This window comes from Oryzias latipes, chromosome 2 (genome assembly GCF_053564925.1).
Source record: "Oryzias latipes strain Hd-rR chromosome 2, Olatipes_Hd-rR_3.1".
NCBI lineage: Eukaryota > Metazoa > Chordata > Actinopteri > Beloniformes > Adrianichthyidae > Oryzias > Oryzias latipes.
The window spans coordinates 31,421,115-31,439,293 of record NC_136238.1 but is presented as its reverse complement, the minus strand read 5'-3'; the positions used below and the strand labels follow the sequence as shown (position 1 = coordinate 31,439,293).

The 18,179-nt window shown below is 44.4% G+C and overlaps 4 protein-coding genes and 1 long non-coding RNA gene across 7 annotated transcripts in view; 2 read left to right on the top strand and 3 right to left on the bottom strand.

Moving 5' to 3' along the window:
- LOC144981346 (uncharacterized) overlaps positions 1-18,179 on the bottom strand; it is a 676,107-nt gene that overhangs the window by 56,842 nt on the left and 601,086 nt on the right. The gene's annotated exons all lie outside the window — the stretch shown is intronic.
- Positions 1-18,179, top strand: part of LOC111948918 (uncharacterized) — a 377,453-nt gene that overhangs the window by 180,966 nt on the left and 178,308 nt on the right. The window lies entirely within an intron of this gene.
- Positions 1-18,179, top strand: part of LOC144987328 (uncharacterized) — a 61,069-nt gene that overhangs the window by 22,470 nt on the left and 20,420 nt on the right. The gene's annotated exons all lie outside the window — the stretch shown is intronic.
- Positions 5,298-7,024, bottom strand: LOC101163712 (uncharacterized). Its single transcript, XM_078937814.1, has 2 exons — positions 6,449-7,024; positions 5,298-6,144 (listed from the first exon to the last, which is right to left on the bottom strand). Exons 1-2 carry the CDS (start codon positions 7,022-7,024, stop codon positions 6,019-6,021), a joined length of 702 nt encoding a protein of 233 aa, XP_078793940.1. The 3' UTR covers positions 5,298-6,018.
- On the bottom strand, positions 8,156-10,235 carry LOC144988557 (uncharacterized). The gene is made up of 2 exons (XR_013652488.1): positions 9,949-10,235; positions 8,156-9,828 (listed from the first exon to the last, which is right to left on the bottom strand). It is a non-coding gene; the product is annotated as an uncharacterized LOC144988557 (long non-coding RNA).

Here is an 18,179-nt window from a genome sequence, read left to right as displayed (position 1 = left end):
TTACATTAAATTATCCCCGCACAATAAAATACACAAAGACAAACACCAGTGAAATAAATAAATAAATAGGTAAATAAATAGAGAGAAGTCAGAAGGCACCGTCTGCCCTGTCCTATTGGCAGGGGTGTCAGTATAGACCCAAACACCCCAGCTGAGGGCGAAAAAACACTCGTAAACATTCTAATTTGAAATAAAATAAATAGGTGTTAAAATATAAAAACTATACAAGTAAAATTCCTAGATTACATAGATATGTATATGATAAAATTTCATAAAATACATGAAAAAAAATTCTAGATTAAGCAAATAAAATGATAAAATTATGTGATTAAACATCATAAAACATAAAAAAATGAATAATATATATATATGGAATAAAATATAAGAGTAAAAAAATAGATTAAACAATTAAAATGCTAAAATTATGTAATAAAACATAAAAATACATAAAATCTAATTAAAAGCTAATTTAAAAAGGTGTGTCTTTCGTTTCTTTTTAAAAACCTCCACAGTGGATGAGGCCCTCACATTTTCAGGCAGACTATTCCACAGACGAGGCCCATAGTATCTAAATGTGGCCTCGCCGTGGATTTTTGTCCTGAGAATGGGGACCATCAGCAGGCCTGCACCTGAGGACCGAAGGGCTCCAGGAGGTTCATACGTTAAAAGGAAGTTGGATATAAAAGAAGGATTAAGACCATGGACACTCTTAAAAACTATTAAAAGAATCTTAAAATCAACCCTGAAGCTGACGGGGAGCCAGTGCAAAGATTTTAAGATCGGCGTAATGTGCTCCATCTTCCTGGTTCTTGTTAACAGGCATGCAGTAGAGTTCTGGACTAGCTGCACACAATTGAGAGTGGTTTTCTTTACAACAGAAAACAGTAACCTATTCTTGATGGATTAAGATTTCAGCACTGCCTCTAGAGAGAAAGGGTCTCACTCGGGCAATATTCCTTAGATGGTAAAATGCAGATTTAGTTAGTTGATTCACATGCTGGTCAAAGCTAAGATCTGCATCTAGAAATCACACCGAGGTTCCTTACTGTGTCACATGTAGTCATAGAGTGGGTTGACAGATAACAGTCCAGTTTCATCAGGAGACACAGCAACATACAGTTGAGTGTCATCAGCATAGCTATGAAAGTTAATGCCTGATGACATCACTAAGCGGAAGAATGTAAAGATTGAAGTGTGGGACCCAGGATGGAGCCTTGGGGCACCCCTCAAGTCAGTTTATGCCTTTCAGATGAAAAATCATTTAGATTAACAATAAAATCTCTGTTTGTGAGGAAAGGTTTAAACCAACTAAAAGCTTTCCCAGTAATTCCTACCATGTCATGAAGTCTGTTTAAAGGGATTGAATGGTCAACTGTTTCTCTCTGTTGGAATCTGTCTGTGTTTTTCCTGGAATCTGACGGGGAGCCAGTGCATAGATTTTAAGATTGGCGTAATGTGCTCCATCTTCCTGGTTCTTGTTAAAAGGCGTGTAGCAGAGTTCTGGACTAGCTGCACGTGATTGATAGTGGTTTTCTTTACACCAGAAAGGAGTGCATTACAATAATCTATCCTTGATGTAATAAAAGCATGAATTAAGATTTCAGCACTGGCTCTAGAGAGAAAGGGTCTCACCTGGGCGATATTCCTTAGATGGTAAAATGCAGTTTTAGTTACTTGATTCACATGTTTTTCAAAGCTAAGATCTGCATCTAAAATCACAGCAAGGTTCCTTGCTGTGTCACGTGTAGTCATAGAATTGGTTGACAGATAAGATTGGACCCTATCTCTCTCAGCGTCAGAACCGATTACCAAGACTTCAGTCTTGTCTTGGTTGAGCTGCAAAAAGTTCCCTCCCATCCACATTTTAATATCTAAAATACAATTTAAAAGGCTGTCCACGGGTCCAGTGTCATCAGGAGACACAGCAACATAAAGTTGAGTGTCATCAGCGTAGCTATGAAAGTTAATGCCGTGTCTCCGGATGACATCACCAAGTGGAAGCATGTAAAGATTGAAAAGTGTGGGACCCAGGATGGAGCCTTGGGGCACCCCACATGTAAGTTTATACCTTTCAGATGAAAAATCATTTAGATTAACAATAAAATCTCTGTGAGGAAAGATTTAAACCAACTAAGTGTCATGATCGGACTACGTTGTATTTAACAGGATGTTTTAATTATAGAAGTCAGGGGACGTCGTGGATGCAGGAAACTGCTGTGGCGAGGTGGAGCGCCGAGGACGGCGTTCACAGTCCGTGACGTGGTGGAGCGCCGAGGGCGGCGTGACCGGCTTGAGGCGAGACGTGGACGCTGAGGACAGCGTAATCAGCTTGAGGCGAGGCGTGAACGCTGAGGACAGCGTAACCAGCTTGAGGCAAGGCGAGGACGTCGAGGATGATGTAATCAGCGTGGAGCGAGGAACCAGCGTGACCAATGGAGTGAAGACCTGAAGACGTGAGACAGACGGTAAGTACAAGCTAGGATTACTAAAGCGAGAGTAACTTAACTTGAGGCCAGGCGTGATCACCGGAGTGAGTATAACGGACTGGCGTAGTATACTGGGATGGATCTCCTTAAGAAGGTCTGCCAGGTGATGAGATGATGCAGGTCAGCTGGTTCCAATGAAGGAGCAGGGAGGGGAGGAGTAGCAGCCGGAGGAACCGTGACAGTACCCCCCCCTCAACGACCGCCCCCAGGCGGTCCCGGACGACGATCAGGGTGGTCCCGAAAGAAATCGTCAATGAGGGTACGGTCCAGAATGAGGGAGCGGGAGATCCATGAGCGCTCCTCCGGACCGTAACCCTCCCAGTCCACCAGAAACTGGAAACCGCGCCCCCGGCGGCGGACGTCCAACACCTTGCTGGCGGTGTAGGCAGGAGCGCCGTCGATGACCCGGGCGGGCGGTGGGGAAGCGGACGGCGGGCACAAAGGACTCTCCTGGACAGGCTTAAGCTGCGAGACATGAAACGTGGGGTGCACCTTAAGCGCCGCCGGGAGCCGCAGCCGCACACAGGAGGGGTTTATGACCCTCTCGACAGGGTAAGGTCCAATGTAGCGTGGAGCCAGTTTACGGGAGGTGGTCTGGAGCGGTATGTCCCGTGAAGACAGCCAAACCCTCTGTCCCGGTTGGTAGGCGGGGCTCTCCACCCTGTGGCGATTAGCGATCCTGCAGTTCCTCTCTCTAGTGCGCAGGAGAGCGGCCCTGGCCTGAGTCCATATACGCTGGGCGTGTCGCAGGTGATGCTGAACCGACGGGACCGCCAAGTCCAGCTCCTGGGAGGGGAACAAGGGTGGAGAGTATCCGAGGGACGCTTCAAACGGGGACATACCGGTAGCAGCAGACGGATGGCTGTTGTGGGCGTACTCGATCCATGCCAGGAATGAAGACCAGTTGGAGGGGTTTTGGGCGGCCACACAACGGAGGGCGGCCTCGAGCTCCTGGTTTGCACGCTCCGCTTGCCCATTTGACTGGGGATGATGACCGGATGTGAGGCTAACCGTGGCACCCAGAGCAGAACAGAAAGCCCGCCAGACCTGGGATATGAACTGGGGCCCGCGGTCGGAGACAATATCACTGGGGATGCCGTGATGCCTGAATACCTCTCGAACCAAGACGTCAGCCATCTCGGTGGCCGTGGGCAGCTTGGGAAGGGGAATGAAATGGGCAGCCTTGGAAAAACGGTCGACAACTGTAAGAATGACGGTGTTATCCTGAGAGGCCGGCAACCCAGTGATGAAGTCCATGGCGAGATGGGACCAGGGCCGCTGCGGAACAGGTAAAGGATGGAGGAGACCAGCAGGCGGCGAGTTGGAAGACTTAGAGCGGGCGCAGACGTCGCAAGCCGCAACGAATTCCCTCACGTCCCGAGCCATGGAAGGCCAGAAAAATCTACGTTGCACGAGCCTCAGGGTTCTATGAATGCCGCCATGGCAAGCAATACGCGACGTGTGCCCCCAAACCAGGACATCCGAGCGGAGGGAGGAGGGGACGTAAAGAGTTCCAGGGGGGGCCGGAGGATGGTCAGGTTCCTCTCCCTGAGCTTGGATGACCCTGCTCTCAATGTCCCATGTCAAATTACCCACAATACATGTGGGGGGAATAATGGGAGAGCTGTCCTGGTCATCCCCTGAACAAAATAAACGTGAGAGGGCGTCTGGTTTAATGTTCCTGCTACCCGGCCGGTAGGTGATAGTGAAATCAAACCTGTCAAAAAAAAGGCACCAACGGGCCTGACGTGAATTAAGGCGTTTAGCTGTACGTAGGTAGGCGAGATTTTTATGATCCGTCCAAACGATGAACGGATGTTCAGCCCCCTCGAGCCAGTGACGCCATTCCTCCAGAGCGAGTTTAATGGCGAGGAGTTCGCGGTTACCGACGTCATAATTTCTCTCCGCCGTAGAAAGCTTCCTAGAGAAGAACGCACATGGTTTCAGTTTCCCCGAGCCAACCTCCCGTTGGGAAAGAATCGCTCCCACACCAGAATCGGAAGCGTCGACCTCGACAACGAACTGTCGGAGAGGATCAGGCTGTGATAGAATGGGAGCGGAAGTAAAGAGGTGCTTAAGTCTAGTGAATGCGGATTGAGCTTCGGGGGTCCAGAGAAACGGTTTAGTAACGGAGGTGAGTTGAGTCAACGGAGCGGCAATGCTGCTATAGTTCCTTATGAAGCGACGGTAGAAATTTGCGAAGCCGAGGAACCTCTGAAGTTGTTTACGGGAAGTGGGAGGTTCCCAGCTGGTGACGGCCGCGATCTTGGCCGGATCGGGGCGAATGTTACCAGAGTCAATGATGAAACCCAGAAATGAAATGGTGGGTACATGAAACTCGCACTTTTCGGCTTTAACATATAGTCGGTTCTCTAAAAGCCGTGAGAGAACCTGGCGGACATGGTGGGTGTGTTCATCCAGATCGCGTGAATAAATAAGGATGTCGTCAAGGTAAACAAAGACGAAGCGGTTCAAAAAATCACGAAGAACATCGTTAACGAGATTCTGGAAGGTAGCAGGAGCGTTGGTGAGCCCAAAAGGCATCACCAAATACTCGAAATGACCGAGTGGGGTGTTAAAGGCGGTCTTCCACTCGTCCCCCTCCCTCATGCGAACCAAATAATAAGCGTTACGGAGGTCCAACTTGGAAAAGACTCGAGCGTCCTGAACAGAATGTAGAGCAGAGTCAATAAGCGGAAGGGAATATTTATTTTTAACAGTAATTTGATTGAGGTCGCGGTAATCAATGCATGGGCGCAAAGTTCTGTCCTTCTTCTGGACGAAGAAGAACCCCGCACCGACCGGAGAAGATGAGGGGCGAATATGACCAGCCGAGAGGGCTTCCTGGATATATTTTTCCATTGACAGTTTCTCAGGGCCTGATAAATTAAATAGCCTCCTCTTAGGCAGCGTAGCGCCTTTAACTAGTTCGATGGAACAGTCGTACGGCCTGTGGGGAGGAAGGGAACCAGCCCTGGTCTTACTGAAAACAGCCCCAAGATCGTGGTAGCACGGAGGAACCCTAGAAAGATCGATCTCCTCAGGATCTGGATCACAACGAGGAGAAACCGAGGGTATGGCGGAACGAAGACAATTAGCCATGCAGGTAGTGCTCCAGTTGGTAACGTGGAGATTAACCCAATCGAACTGGGGGTTGTGAGCGCGAAGCCAGGGGAACCCTAGAATGATGGGAGACTGGGGGGTCTTGGTAATGTAAAACTGAATGAGTTCGTGATGATTACCAGACGTGACGAGACGAACGGCCTTAGTACGGTGGGTTATGTGAGTGAGGACCTGACCACCCAATCCGGCCGCCCTGACAGGGATATCCAAAGGTTCTGTGGGAATGTTAAGCTCAGAAACAAGACAGTCATCAATGAAACTCTGCTCAGCTCCAGAGTCGATAAGGGCTCTACCTTCAAAAACACTAGAAGAAAAACTTAACTTGACAGGTAAATAAAGAAAAGGTCTCTCGGTAGAGAGAGAAGATTGACCCGCCCGTGGCCTGCCTTCTAACGGGGGGTTCGGGAGTTTAAACGAAGCTTACATTGATGAACGAGGTGACCGGTCTGGCCGCAATAGAAACACGCCCCCTCATCTCTTCGTCTCTGCCGCTCCTCAGGGGTGAGCTTAGAATGTCCAATCTGCATCGGTTCCTCTGTGGAGAGTCCGACAGAATCGTGAGACATAACATGAACATAGTTAGCAGCAGGGAATGGAGGAGAAGCACTGGTAAGGAGTCTCTTGTCTTGACGGGGGCGCTCAGCATGACGTTCACGGAGACGCACGTCGGACCGCAAGGCCGCGGTGACGAGCTCTTCAAAAGAGCTAGCCTCGGGTTGCGTACATAAATGGTCTTTAATCGAGTCATTAAGGGATTGGTAGAACACCCCTTTAAGGGCTATATCCGGCCAACCCGCCTCCACAGCTAGAATCCGAAAGTCTATTAGATGGTCACTCACGGATCTGTGGCGTTGTTTGAGGGCTAGCAGTCGGCGGGTGGCCTCCTCCTCCTTGCGGGGTTGGTCGAAAACCAGCCGGAACTCGCCTAAAAAGCGTTCGAAAGGAACTTGAGAGATGGGATTAGCGGTCAGGTAAGCCTGAGCCCATTGAAGCGCTTTACCCCGGAGAGAGTTCACTATAAGGGTGATTTTGCTGTGGTCTGCATGATAGTGCCGAGGTGCCTGCTGGAAGATCAAACGACATTGCAGGAGGAATCCCCCGCAGGCTCCTACGTCACCCAGGAAAGGCTCAGGAAGGAGCCGGATGTTTTCGTGAGCTGCTTTGTCTGCAGCGGGGCCCGGGCTTCCGGTGGCGGAACCCGTGTTGCTGGCTGAGGCGTTAGTAGGTCCTCGGGAGGTTAAATCCGTCAGAGCCAGAGAAATACCGTCCAAGCGACGGAAAAGATCCTGCTGGGCGGCGGCCATCTGGTTGAGGGATTCAGCTTGCCGTCCCAGAGCGATGCCTTGGTGAGTGACGGCCAAGCGGAGTCCCTCCGGGTCAGCTGGGTCTGGGTAATGGCCAGTCCGTTCTGTCATGATCGGACTACTAGGGAGACCCAGATGCTGGAACCCGGAAGAAACTCAGGAAGGCGTTGTATTTAACAGGATGTTTTAATTATAGAAGTCAGGGGACGTCGTGGATGCAGGAAACTGCTGTGGCGAGGTGGAGCGCCGAGGACGGCGTTCACAGTCCGTGACGTGGTGGAGCGCCGAGGGCGGCGTGACCGGCTTGAGGCGAGACGTGGACGCTGAGGACAGCGTAATCAGCTTGAGGCGAGGCGTGAACGCTGAGGACAGCGTAACCAGCTTGAGGCAAGGCGAGGACGTCGAGGATGATGTAATCAGCGTGGAGCGAGGAACCAGCGTGACCAATGGAGTGAAGACCTGAAGACGTGAGACAGACGGTAAGTACAAGCTAGGATTACTAAAGCGAGAGTAACTTAACTTGAGGCCAGGCGTGATCACCGGAGTGAGTATAACGGACTGGCGTAGTATACTGGGATGGATCTCCTTAAGAAGGTCTGCCAGGTGATGAGATGATGCAGGTCAGCTGGTTCCAATGAAGGAGCAGGGAGGGGAGGAGTAGCAGCCGGAGGAACCGTGACACTAAGAGCTGTCCAAGGTAATTCCAACCATGTCATGAAGTCTGTTTCAAGGGATTGAATGGTCAACTGTTTCTCACTGTTGGAATCTGTCAGAGTTTTTCCTGGAAGCTCTTACAGATCTGGAAGATCCACATACTTTCAGTTTACTATCAGTTTGTGATCAATCTGTCAATCACAAATGCTCTTAAACACACATCAAATGCGTGGTGTGTACATAGCATAAGTCTCACAGTTTGGCTGCAGCTTTCCTCCAGGAGAAAGAACATTCAGATCTTCTGAACTGTCCTCTTCTGCTCCACTTCTCTGCAACAGCTTCAGCTAGTGTCAAGTCTCTCTGTGTGAAATTGTTCAAAGTAAGCTTATAAATCGATTCAGATAGAGCGTTGCAGTGACTCCATCTTCCTGCAGCCATCAATTTGGGATTCAGGAATGTTTTCCTTTAACCGTTTGGACTAAAACTGCAAAATGCTTAAACTCTTCAACTACTTGTAGTGAAATATCTAACAGACAAAAGTGAAAAAAAGGAATTTCAGTGGCAAAGGAAGTCTCAGAAACAAAAATAAACTCACACACTTGAAGTTGATCTTTATTCAGTATGAAAAGAAGATAGACTCTTATATTAACAAAGTCATGAGTTTCAAAAAAGTATCAATGTGAAGCAGACATGCAAAGAAAATAATTCCACACACACTATATTTCTTGACAGGACACTGATCATCCATGTTTTAACAGTGTTTCCAGATAAAGACAAAAGAAAAGAAAAGTTGCTCATTTTTTATTGTGTTGGAGCAAATGATCACAAATACACAAGTAAGAGCCACAACCTTTAGGGCAAACATTGAAAATGTCCTAAATTAGAGAAAAAATACCAAAGTCAGAGTTTTGTTTGCAGCAAAGAAAACCTTGACATGAACAAAAAGTAAGAAGCAGCTGAGCTGACCCACGAGAAACTCCCTCTAAACTTTCTAGAATTTAGTTCCAGAAGCATAAATGTTCTTGGATTACATTTAGTTTATATGTTTGAGAATATCTACCTGGTTCTGAAAAGCAGATGTCCAAGACAGAGGTCCAATTCAGCTGTTGTAAACACATTCACATGGAGTTCCTTCCAAAGAGCCAAGGCCTGAGGTACAGGTAGGTTTAAGGCTTCAAGCTGAATCTGTTTGTTTCTGTCCCTCAATACTCTGCTAGCCACTTCAGACTGAAGGATGAGGTCACTAAACCTCTTTAACCTCAACCTTAACTTCACTCACACAGGCACCTCTGTAGGTACCACTGATGTTTGTTGACCTGACCATTCCATTATTGTAAGTGCGAGTGAGGCGTGCAGTGAAGGGAATGTCGAGCTTGCACTTACTGACCACCATCATGATATGTAATTTCTGTTTTGATAAGACTTTTGACAGTGACCTCCTCAGACAATTGTTTCTCCTCTTTCCTGGAGCCTCCTTTCGAAGTTGTGAATGTCTCCTCAGCACCAAATGTGACGCTCATGTCACAAATAGATGGGATTTTACTAGAAACGGTCATTTCAGCATGTGAAGTATTAGAAATAGTGAAATCCCATTTTGACTTATTTACAACTGTCCCCACAATGGTACGCTTTACTGTCATCTCAGTGCTATTGTCGTTGACACATTCCAATTTTGTAATTGTTTCTGGAAAGAGGTGTTCAGTTTCAGCTTTATCTATTTGGTACTGAACATAAGAGAGAGCATCACTTTTCACGTCAGTGTTGTAGGTCAGGACCTCGTAGTCGTGGTACCAATATTCACGACCGTTGCAGGGTATAAAAAGGCTATGGTGTACTGGGTGCACCTTCCCTAGGCCATACTTGTTCTTTCCTACGTATAATCCATTATCAGACTCCACAGCATTTTAAGGTACCTGACCATTTGAGTCTTTTTTCCAAACAAGATCTTCAAAATCATCTTCATTCACAAGGATGAGAAATGAGGAAGATGTCAGCTCACGGTCACCCAATGCATAGTAGCAGTACTGACCCTTACTTTCTGTGTAGAAACCACAATCGCCTCGACCTGAGGGCTTGCTCACATAGTCGATGCGATTGTAGTAGTCGTTCTTGATATGAACAGCTCCGCTCGGAAGAGATCCCTCCCAGGTCTTCCAGTAAAGTTTGTCAGTAATTTTCCACATGGTGGACAAAGACTTGATCGGTTGACTGTGGACTGACAGTAAAATGCAGTGTGGGCTCTTCTCTGGTCAAGTTGGAGACTACAAGGGAAAATGAAAAAGCTGTTTTAACTCCATTGTAACTCTACATACTCACAGAAGCTGATACTTCTGATGCTTTGCTCAGGTTGACTGGGATATTCTGCAGACAGTTGGGCTCACCTCTGCTCAGGGTTTGGGCTCCAACACTCAGTAGTGACCTGAGAAGACTTGGAACCTCAGGAGTGGGACGCAGATCACTACCACCACTTCCAACCTGTCAGCTCTGTGCTAGATTTGTGCTGTTTGAGTCTTGCAAGTCCTCACCAACGGAAGAGATGTGACGTAGTAAGAATTTCCCCTGGAAAGTTAGTGAGATGAGTCAGTAGGGCTGGGCAATTTAGAATTTTTTGGCATCAGGTGACAACGACATATATCACATTTTAAACCAAATAATTGTATTTTTCAAATTTGAACACTGATGCTCATAAGAGAAATATGTAATCATCAGCAGGTTGTTTAGATTTAAATATTTACTTCGTATTAAACTTTAAACATAGAAGATGCAGTGAAGGACCCTGATGAAACAGTTTTTTTAGATAATTAAAAAAATGCATTTACATTAAAAGGTAAACTGAATAATAAAAAGCAAAATCTTTCAAGTTTCAAAAGAGAACATAAATAAAACAGAGCACTAAACTGTTTGATGAGTTCTATTTGAAAACAAAAGGGTAATTTTACAAATAAATTCTGATGTTTTCAAGTTTTACAGAACAAACATAAAATTGACAAACATTTTTGTCATCATCCTGTTTAAAAGCTAGGAACTAAAAGCAACTAGGAACTAAAAGCAACTACGTACTAAAAGCAACTAGGAACTAAAAGCAACTACGTACTAAAAGCAACTAGGAACTAAAAGCAACTACGTACTAAAAGCAACTAGGAACTAAAAGCAACTAGGAACTAAAAGCAACTACGTACTAAAAGCAACTAGGAACTAAAAGCAACTATGAACTAAAACAACTACGTACTAAAAGCAACTAGGAACTAAAAGCAACTAGGAACTAAAAGCAACTACGTACTAAAAGCAACTAGGAACTAAAAGCAACTACGTACTAAAAGCAACTAGGAACTAAAAGCAACTACGTACTAAAAGCAACTAGGAACTAAAAGCAACTAGGAACTAAAAGCAACTACGTACTAAAAGCAACTAGGAACTAAAAGCAACTATGAACTAAAACAACTACGTACTAAAAGCAACTAGGAACTAAAAGCAAATTCTGAGTTTCTTCTGCTAGTTAAGACTGTTGTTCCTGTGCAGGTCTGACCTTAAATTTTTTTGCTGGAGAATCATCGTTTATTTCAGTCTGAGACTGATCATGCTTGGTGACTCAGCTTCAGGTAATAAAAAAGTTTGGTGCTATTTCCAGTTTTAGAAAGAACATGTCTTCTGCACAGTTTGCAGTGAACGTTACTCTGTTTTTTGTTGTATTTTAAATAAATAATCAATCAATTCAATCAATTTTTATTTGAATAGCACTTATTTAAGCAGGAGCTGTCACGGCGGGGGGATGAAGGAAGCACCCAGGCCGGAAAGGAGGAGACAGTTGTTCAAGGTGGACAAGGATTTTAATGACAAAAACTAGAAGCCAAAACTACTGCTAAAACCAAAACTCGAAACACTCATTACACTCAAAACGCGGGGAAGAGCAGAATAAACTTTGGACCAGCACAGGAGGAAGGGAAAGACAAGACTTAAATACATACAAGGCAACAAGACACAGATGGAAACACTCAGGACTGATGGGGAAAGCAACACTCGAAACAACAACAAAACAGGAAATACTACAAAATAAAACAGGAAGTAATTCAAACCTATACAGAAAAAAAGGAACCAAACACAAAGACAAAAAAAACTGAAAACCGTTACAGAAGCAGCCAAAGTGCTTAACATAAAATCAGAGACAATATGATACAATAAAGAAACAATAAAAGCAATAAAACAACAAAAGGATAAAATTAACAAGCTGACCCACCAAATCCACTCATTGGAATTAAAAGCCTGACTAAAAAGATGAGTTTTTAAAAGTGACTTAAAATCACTGTCGGTTCTGGCAGACCTCTCATGCATAGGTGCTGCTTAAAGGGAACAGGGAGCCGCCCGGATTTGAACCCTGGTTTCACGGACGGAAGGCACCACAAACCAGCACGAGCTAAACCGGGTCCCTTACTGGTTACACAAGAAAAAAGTCCATTCTAGAGGCCACTCTGACGTCATCATCATCAAAGACAGCGTTACCTAGCAACCATACCAAGACCATAGCAGCTAGAGGGAAACACAACAAACCATCAACGGTGGTTAAAGCAGTCAGACGTTTGTTCTGCAGCTCAGCAAAAATCTCTGCTTTAGGTTTTGGGGAGAAAAACAAAGGAAAACACACGGAGAAGGATTCTGCAAAGGAAATCCCAAGTTCTATTGGTAAGTCAGCGTCCTGGAAACATGCTTTGTTGGTTCTGAAGTGGCATGAATGCAGACTTAGATTGGTTTGTTTCCTTGGATTCTTCAGATTGATTCAAGCTGTAAATGTTGTCAGCATAAAGCAAGTTTGGACTAAACTAAAGCAGAAAGTGGCTTTGAAGATGGTCAGGAGAAATGAGGGCTTTTTTCAGGAATTCTTGGAAGAGGAGGACTTCTCCAAACAACCACAACCTTAGAGGAAGTTTTCTGAGCATTCATAGAATGCTTTTACAATGACTCATCATTTTCCACAAGAAGCTAATGAGTTTTTCCAAATGCATGCTGGATATTCTTAGTTCTAGCTTGGAAAGCACTTTGTGGGATTTCCCTGGAAAACCTGCTTTCTCAATCATTTTGGTCTCTTTTTCTTCTTCTAAGTTCCAGCTTGGTGAGTGTGCAAGTCGCCATGGCAACCAGTGTCCAGGTCCAAGGGAGGACCACGGCCATCCAGTCTCCAGGCTTTTGGATTGATTTGGATTTGATAAACATTTGTTTCCCACGTTTTAATAGTAGAATTCAACACGGGACCCAAAACACACGGTTACACAAAACTGCACTTTAACACAGAAGGAAACAACAACCGCTCCACAATCCCTGAATCCCCTACAGCCTTTATCTAAACATTTACATTGATCATTGTCACACATTTGATTGCATTTTCTCAGAACAACAAGCACAACTTCCCGTTTGTTTGTGTGTGAAATGATTCCAAAAAGCCATGTGTCATCCTGGAGGGACTGGTTTCTCATCAATGCAGACCACCAAGTTTCTCTGGTTTCTGACTATTTGGTGGCTGGTAGGCCTTTTGGGATTTTTGTCAGGGAAAGAAGTGAACCTGGGCTCCAAATATTGGAAGACACTGATCTAAAAGTACTAGGACATCTGGAGAAAGCTCTAGTTCTGCTCCAACTCTGAAGATAGATGGAGTTGGATTTGGGAGAGGACTGAGCTCATTCAGATGAAGAAAGAACAAGTCAACAGATGAAGAAGATTTCAGGAAGTTTCCCATTCAACAAGTTCAAGTTTCCAGAGAGCTAGTTTAGCATCCGTGTTCTGGACCAAACCACTGTCCCTCTGAAGGTCCAGACACAGAGAGGACAGAGTGACCCCCATTTCTCCTTTTTGCTCTCTCCAGTGGCTGACTCCGCCCCTTAGGACGTCCCCCTGTGTGGATCAGTGGTCAGTGGGTTGGAACCTGCTGCAAATGCAGGCTCTGGTTCTAACTGCTGGATCAGAAGTGGAATGTGAGCTGTAGTGGTGTGTCTGCAGCTGGATGTGGAACACATGAGGGAGGGGTCAAAGGTCAATCTTTCTTCCAAACAAATGTTGTCAGTCTATTCTCCAACAATGCTCCAACATCTTCAAAGGTTTTTGGTCCCAAATCCAGAGTGTAGCTGGTAGGACGTGATCATTTCAGCCTCAGATTTGGGATCTGTCATCTCTCTGCCACCGTGACACCGAGTGATGAGTTCATGCTCCAAAGCGGCCCGATCGCTGGCTTTAGGGACTATTCCAAAAGCTTTCAATGATGGCGGGGAATGAACATTAGGAACAGATGACGGCTTGAAATGTCTGCTGTTGGTTTCTGATCCAGACAGAAATTCAATCAAATGTCTGTGAATCCATGATTTCCTTAGAATCTTTGACTCTAGATTCAGATCCATCTGCTTCAAAGGATGAAACTGCAGCTAAAAGTCTTTCAAAAGTCCAAATCCTCAAAGATGAAACAGAAAGTTTCTAGAAAGTCAAATGAAAAACAATCAGATTGTCTTAGATAAACCTGTTTGGAAGTTAAAGCATAGAAACAAAGAAAGTTCCAAAAGCTAAAAGCCTTAAATAAAGAAAAGTCCAAAGAAAAACAGAAATCCCACATTTGGATCAGTAAAGACATGAATTCTCCAGAAACAACCAGAAACAGCTCTGAGCAGCAGCCATGAAGGGACTGAGAACAGATGCAGTTACAAAGAACAGCCAGCTACGGTTCATTCAACAAATCACTCGATACAAAAACATTTTTAAGATCACAGCAACAATTTAAAAAGCAGTATTACATTTTAGAAAACAAAACAAAATTTCAGAAACCAAAACTTAAAAAACAAAAAAGAAAAAAACATTTCAGACAACAATAACAAAATTCATTTCTAGAAAAAAAATGAAATACCAAAAATGAAAACATTTCAGAAAAAAATGAAATATTAAAAAATGAAAAACATTTACAAGACAACAAGCAGACACACACACACACAAACATAGACATTTAATAATGCACCTACTATCAATTAGTTTAAGGCAGTGGTTCCCAAACTGGGGGGCGCGCCCCCTAGGGGGGTGCGTGGGGGTATTGCAGGGGGAGTGGAGTTTAGAAACAAAGGATTTTTATGTTTTTGTCAGTGTGGGGGGGGCTCCAAAATATTCTAATCTTCAGAAAGGGGGGCCCTGCAGAAAAAGTTTGGGAACAGCTGGTTTAAGGTAAGGAAATAAAAATAACAATAAATAAAAAGCAGAAAATAAATCCAATTAAATCAAAAACAGTTACATGAGTGTTGAAGATGTACTAAACAGGCATTTTTAAATGCCAGGGTCACAGAGACCAACAGAGACCAGGGGCCTCATTTATAAAGGTTGCGTACGTACAAAAGAAGGCGTACGCCACTCTCTACGCAATAGTTGAGTTTTATAAAAAGCAAACTTGACGGGAAAATGTGCGGTCCCTCATGCAGACACACTGGCGATGGAGCGCTAGACGTTTTTTTTGCCTCGACTTTGATTGATGTCCGACCATTTCTTTTTTATTTCGGCCACGGTCCGAGGTTGTGAGGCTACAGCATTAACGGCGTCTGCCACTCACGTGCCTTTTTGGCATTAGTAAGTCATGATTGTCTGAACTGCAATCCTGCTGCTGTGAATCAAAGTGTTCAGTCAGAAAATCCTTTTGACTCAATAAAAACAAACTAAACACCAAACTAGAGTTCCATGTGAGGAAAATTCTAGCTGTGATTTGATTTCTGTATTTGTGGAGTTTTCCTACAATGAAGTTGAGTGTCTAGATCAGCTCCTCCATCATCCTGGACTGGAAAAAGTCTATTTTCCTCACATTTACATAGAAAAGAAATGCATGTAGATTTGGAGCAGCGACTATACGAAAGAATGAACAGAAACTTTTGATTTTTCTGTCTAAACAGTTTTTTTTGGTTTATATTTTTGCTCTGGTTTGATTGAGAAAATAATTTCATTAAACCACAAATGTCAAGGTCCAGGACCAGAGGTTCGGTGTTCTACATGTTTTTCAACAAACCTTTGATTGAAGCTCCTTCTTGACTAAACACACCTGATGCTGGTGATCAGCAGCAGATGAGGCAGGAGTTCTAAAACCCAGCAGAATGCCAGAAGTCCAACAACTAAAAACACAAATGACTTCATGTTGAGTGATTCTTGCTGTGACCTGGATTTGAACCAAGGTTCCTGCAGCCACAATCAGAGTACAGACCTCTATTGGATCATAGTCCTGAACCTGGACTGCACAAAGATCAGGGGCCTCATTTATAAAACTTTGCGTCAGAAGTGGCGTACGGATGAAACATAGGACGTGCGTACGCACAGAAATATTCGGATTTATAAAACCGTGCGCACACACATCCTATGCATCTTTCCCTTAATAAATCACAACCAATTTTAAATGCAGCTTTTGCGGCTTCATGACACGCCCATAGTTGCCCATAAATACTCCGTGAAACGCCCACAAATGAATATTCATGTCTTGCGAGATCATGGCAAACACCGAGAGGAAATCAAAAAAACCTAACTTCACTCAATGTGAAGTAGAAGTTATCGTTGACGAGGTGGAAAAAAGGAGAAAAGTGTTGTTTGGAGGGAACAGTGAAGAGCGATCCAGATGTTGGCGTCCAATGTTCATCTGAAGGTTTACTTTGCTGGTCAAGCATTGCACACAGCACTAACCTGCTGCTCATCCTTACATCTCTGTTTCTCTGCCTCACCTCTACAGATCCATCTCTCCTTCTTGGAATCCAACCTGTCATACAAGTCCTTATATGACCTTTGTTTAACCTTTACCACCTCCATCTTGGCTACACAGCACAACACACACACACAGTGCTACTTCTCACAGTAGAGTGGGGGAGGAGTTGGTCAACCAGAGAGAGTTCAGATAAACCCGCTGCTTTGATGTCCGTCTGTTCTCAGTCCCTTCATGGCTGCTGCTCAGAGCTGTTTCTGGATGTTTCTGGAGAATTCATGTCTTTACTGATCCAAATGTGGGATTTCTGTTTTTCTTTGGACTTTTCTTTATTTAAGGCTTTTAGCTTTTTGAAGTTTACTTGTTTCTATGCTTTAACTTCCAAACGGGTTTATCTAAAACAATCTGATTGTTTTTCATTTGACTTTCTATGAACTTTCTGTTTAATCTTTTAGTATTTGGACTTTTGAAAGACTTTTAGCTGCAGTTTCATCATTTGAACCAGTGGCTGGAGACGACAAAATGGCGCCCCTACATCATTAGCAGGAACAGGAAGTTCACGTCCTGTTCCCCCTTCTCCATTTTGGTAGGAAAATCCTCTATTTCGGGTCGATAAAGAATTTCCGCGATCGACATCATAATATGAAAAACAGACAACACTCCAGACCAGCTGGTGGCGCTAACGCATCATGACGCTGTTAGCCAAAAAAAGAAGAACAGCACGAGGCGCTAGCAGCCAATGAGATATATTGCTAGAGGAGACACACCCGCTCGGGAAGCCTGGCCGACGGTGGCGTAGCGCGACGCCATCTTGGTGAGGTCGACGACGCCCACATGAGAATGATTTCTATAGCCTTTGGTGGCATCTAAGTAGCTTTTATATAATTTATATATATTTATGTTTATATATATCTATACATCATTTGTTGTTGTTAAATAAGAGAAACAGTCAGCCTTAAAAGCTCAAACTTTAATGAAAAATGCATAATCGGAGGACTTCTTACAAATAATTTTTTTATTAAAAATCATTTTTTAAATAATTTTAAACATGTAAAAGTGTTAAATGATTTTGACATGTAATTTAAATTATTTAGAAAAGCCCAATAAAAATGGACTAATTTCTCCAATTTTGGCTGTTGAAACCCGCACATGAAATGGCATTTAGCAAAAAAATACATGTATTGCAGCAGTGATTTGACCTCACCAAGATGGCGGTGCTCTCCTCCCATGAGGAATCACGTGATGTCTCCTCTAGTGATAAAACTCATTGCTAGCAGCGTTAGCTTGTTAGCAGGCTAGCAGCGTTAGCTTGTGTTGAGAGGTCGGTGGTGTTTTGTTGGGACGTTTGTGAGGTTTTTGGACAGATAGAACGATACTTGGTTCGTGTGGGAACTCTCAGCATTTTCCAAAGTGTCGTAAATGAGTGAAGAAGTGTTGAACGGAAAGACAACGTGGATTGCTGTGATTGTGAGACTAGCAGATGATCGATCGGAGCTGCAGTGAAGAGGACGGCGGTGTTTGTGGGAGTTGGAGCTGAAGATCGGAGCAGGAACCATGTCTTCAGAACCTCAGGAAGGTTCTGTCAGAGAACAACTTTCTGCTGCTGAAGGAACCATCGTCCAGAACGAGGAGGAGCTCTGTCGTCAGCGCAGACTGCTGGATAGCAGCAGCTGGAACCCGCAGCTTCAGCTACTACACGTACTACTAGTTGGTACGTTCACTGCTGCATCCACTTGCAGACACATAGATCCATGGACGTCGTTGTTCACTAAACATTTTAAATTCTTTGATTGCCCTGATCTTTATGTCACTGAAAGCGCTTGTTGCAGTCTCGTCCGGCCTTTTGCAGATTCGGATGGTTCAGGTCATCCAAAATGACATTTGCATTTTGGAAACGAAAAGACACACAAGAGTCTGCATGAC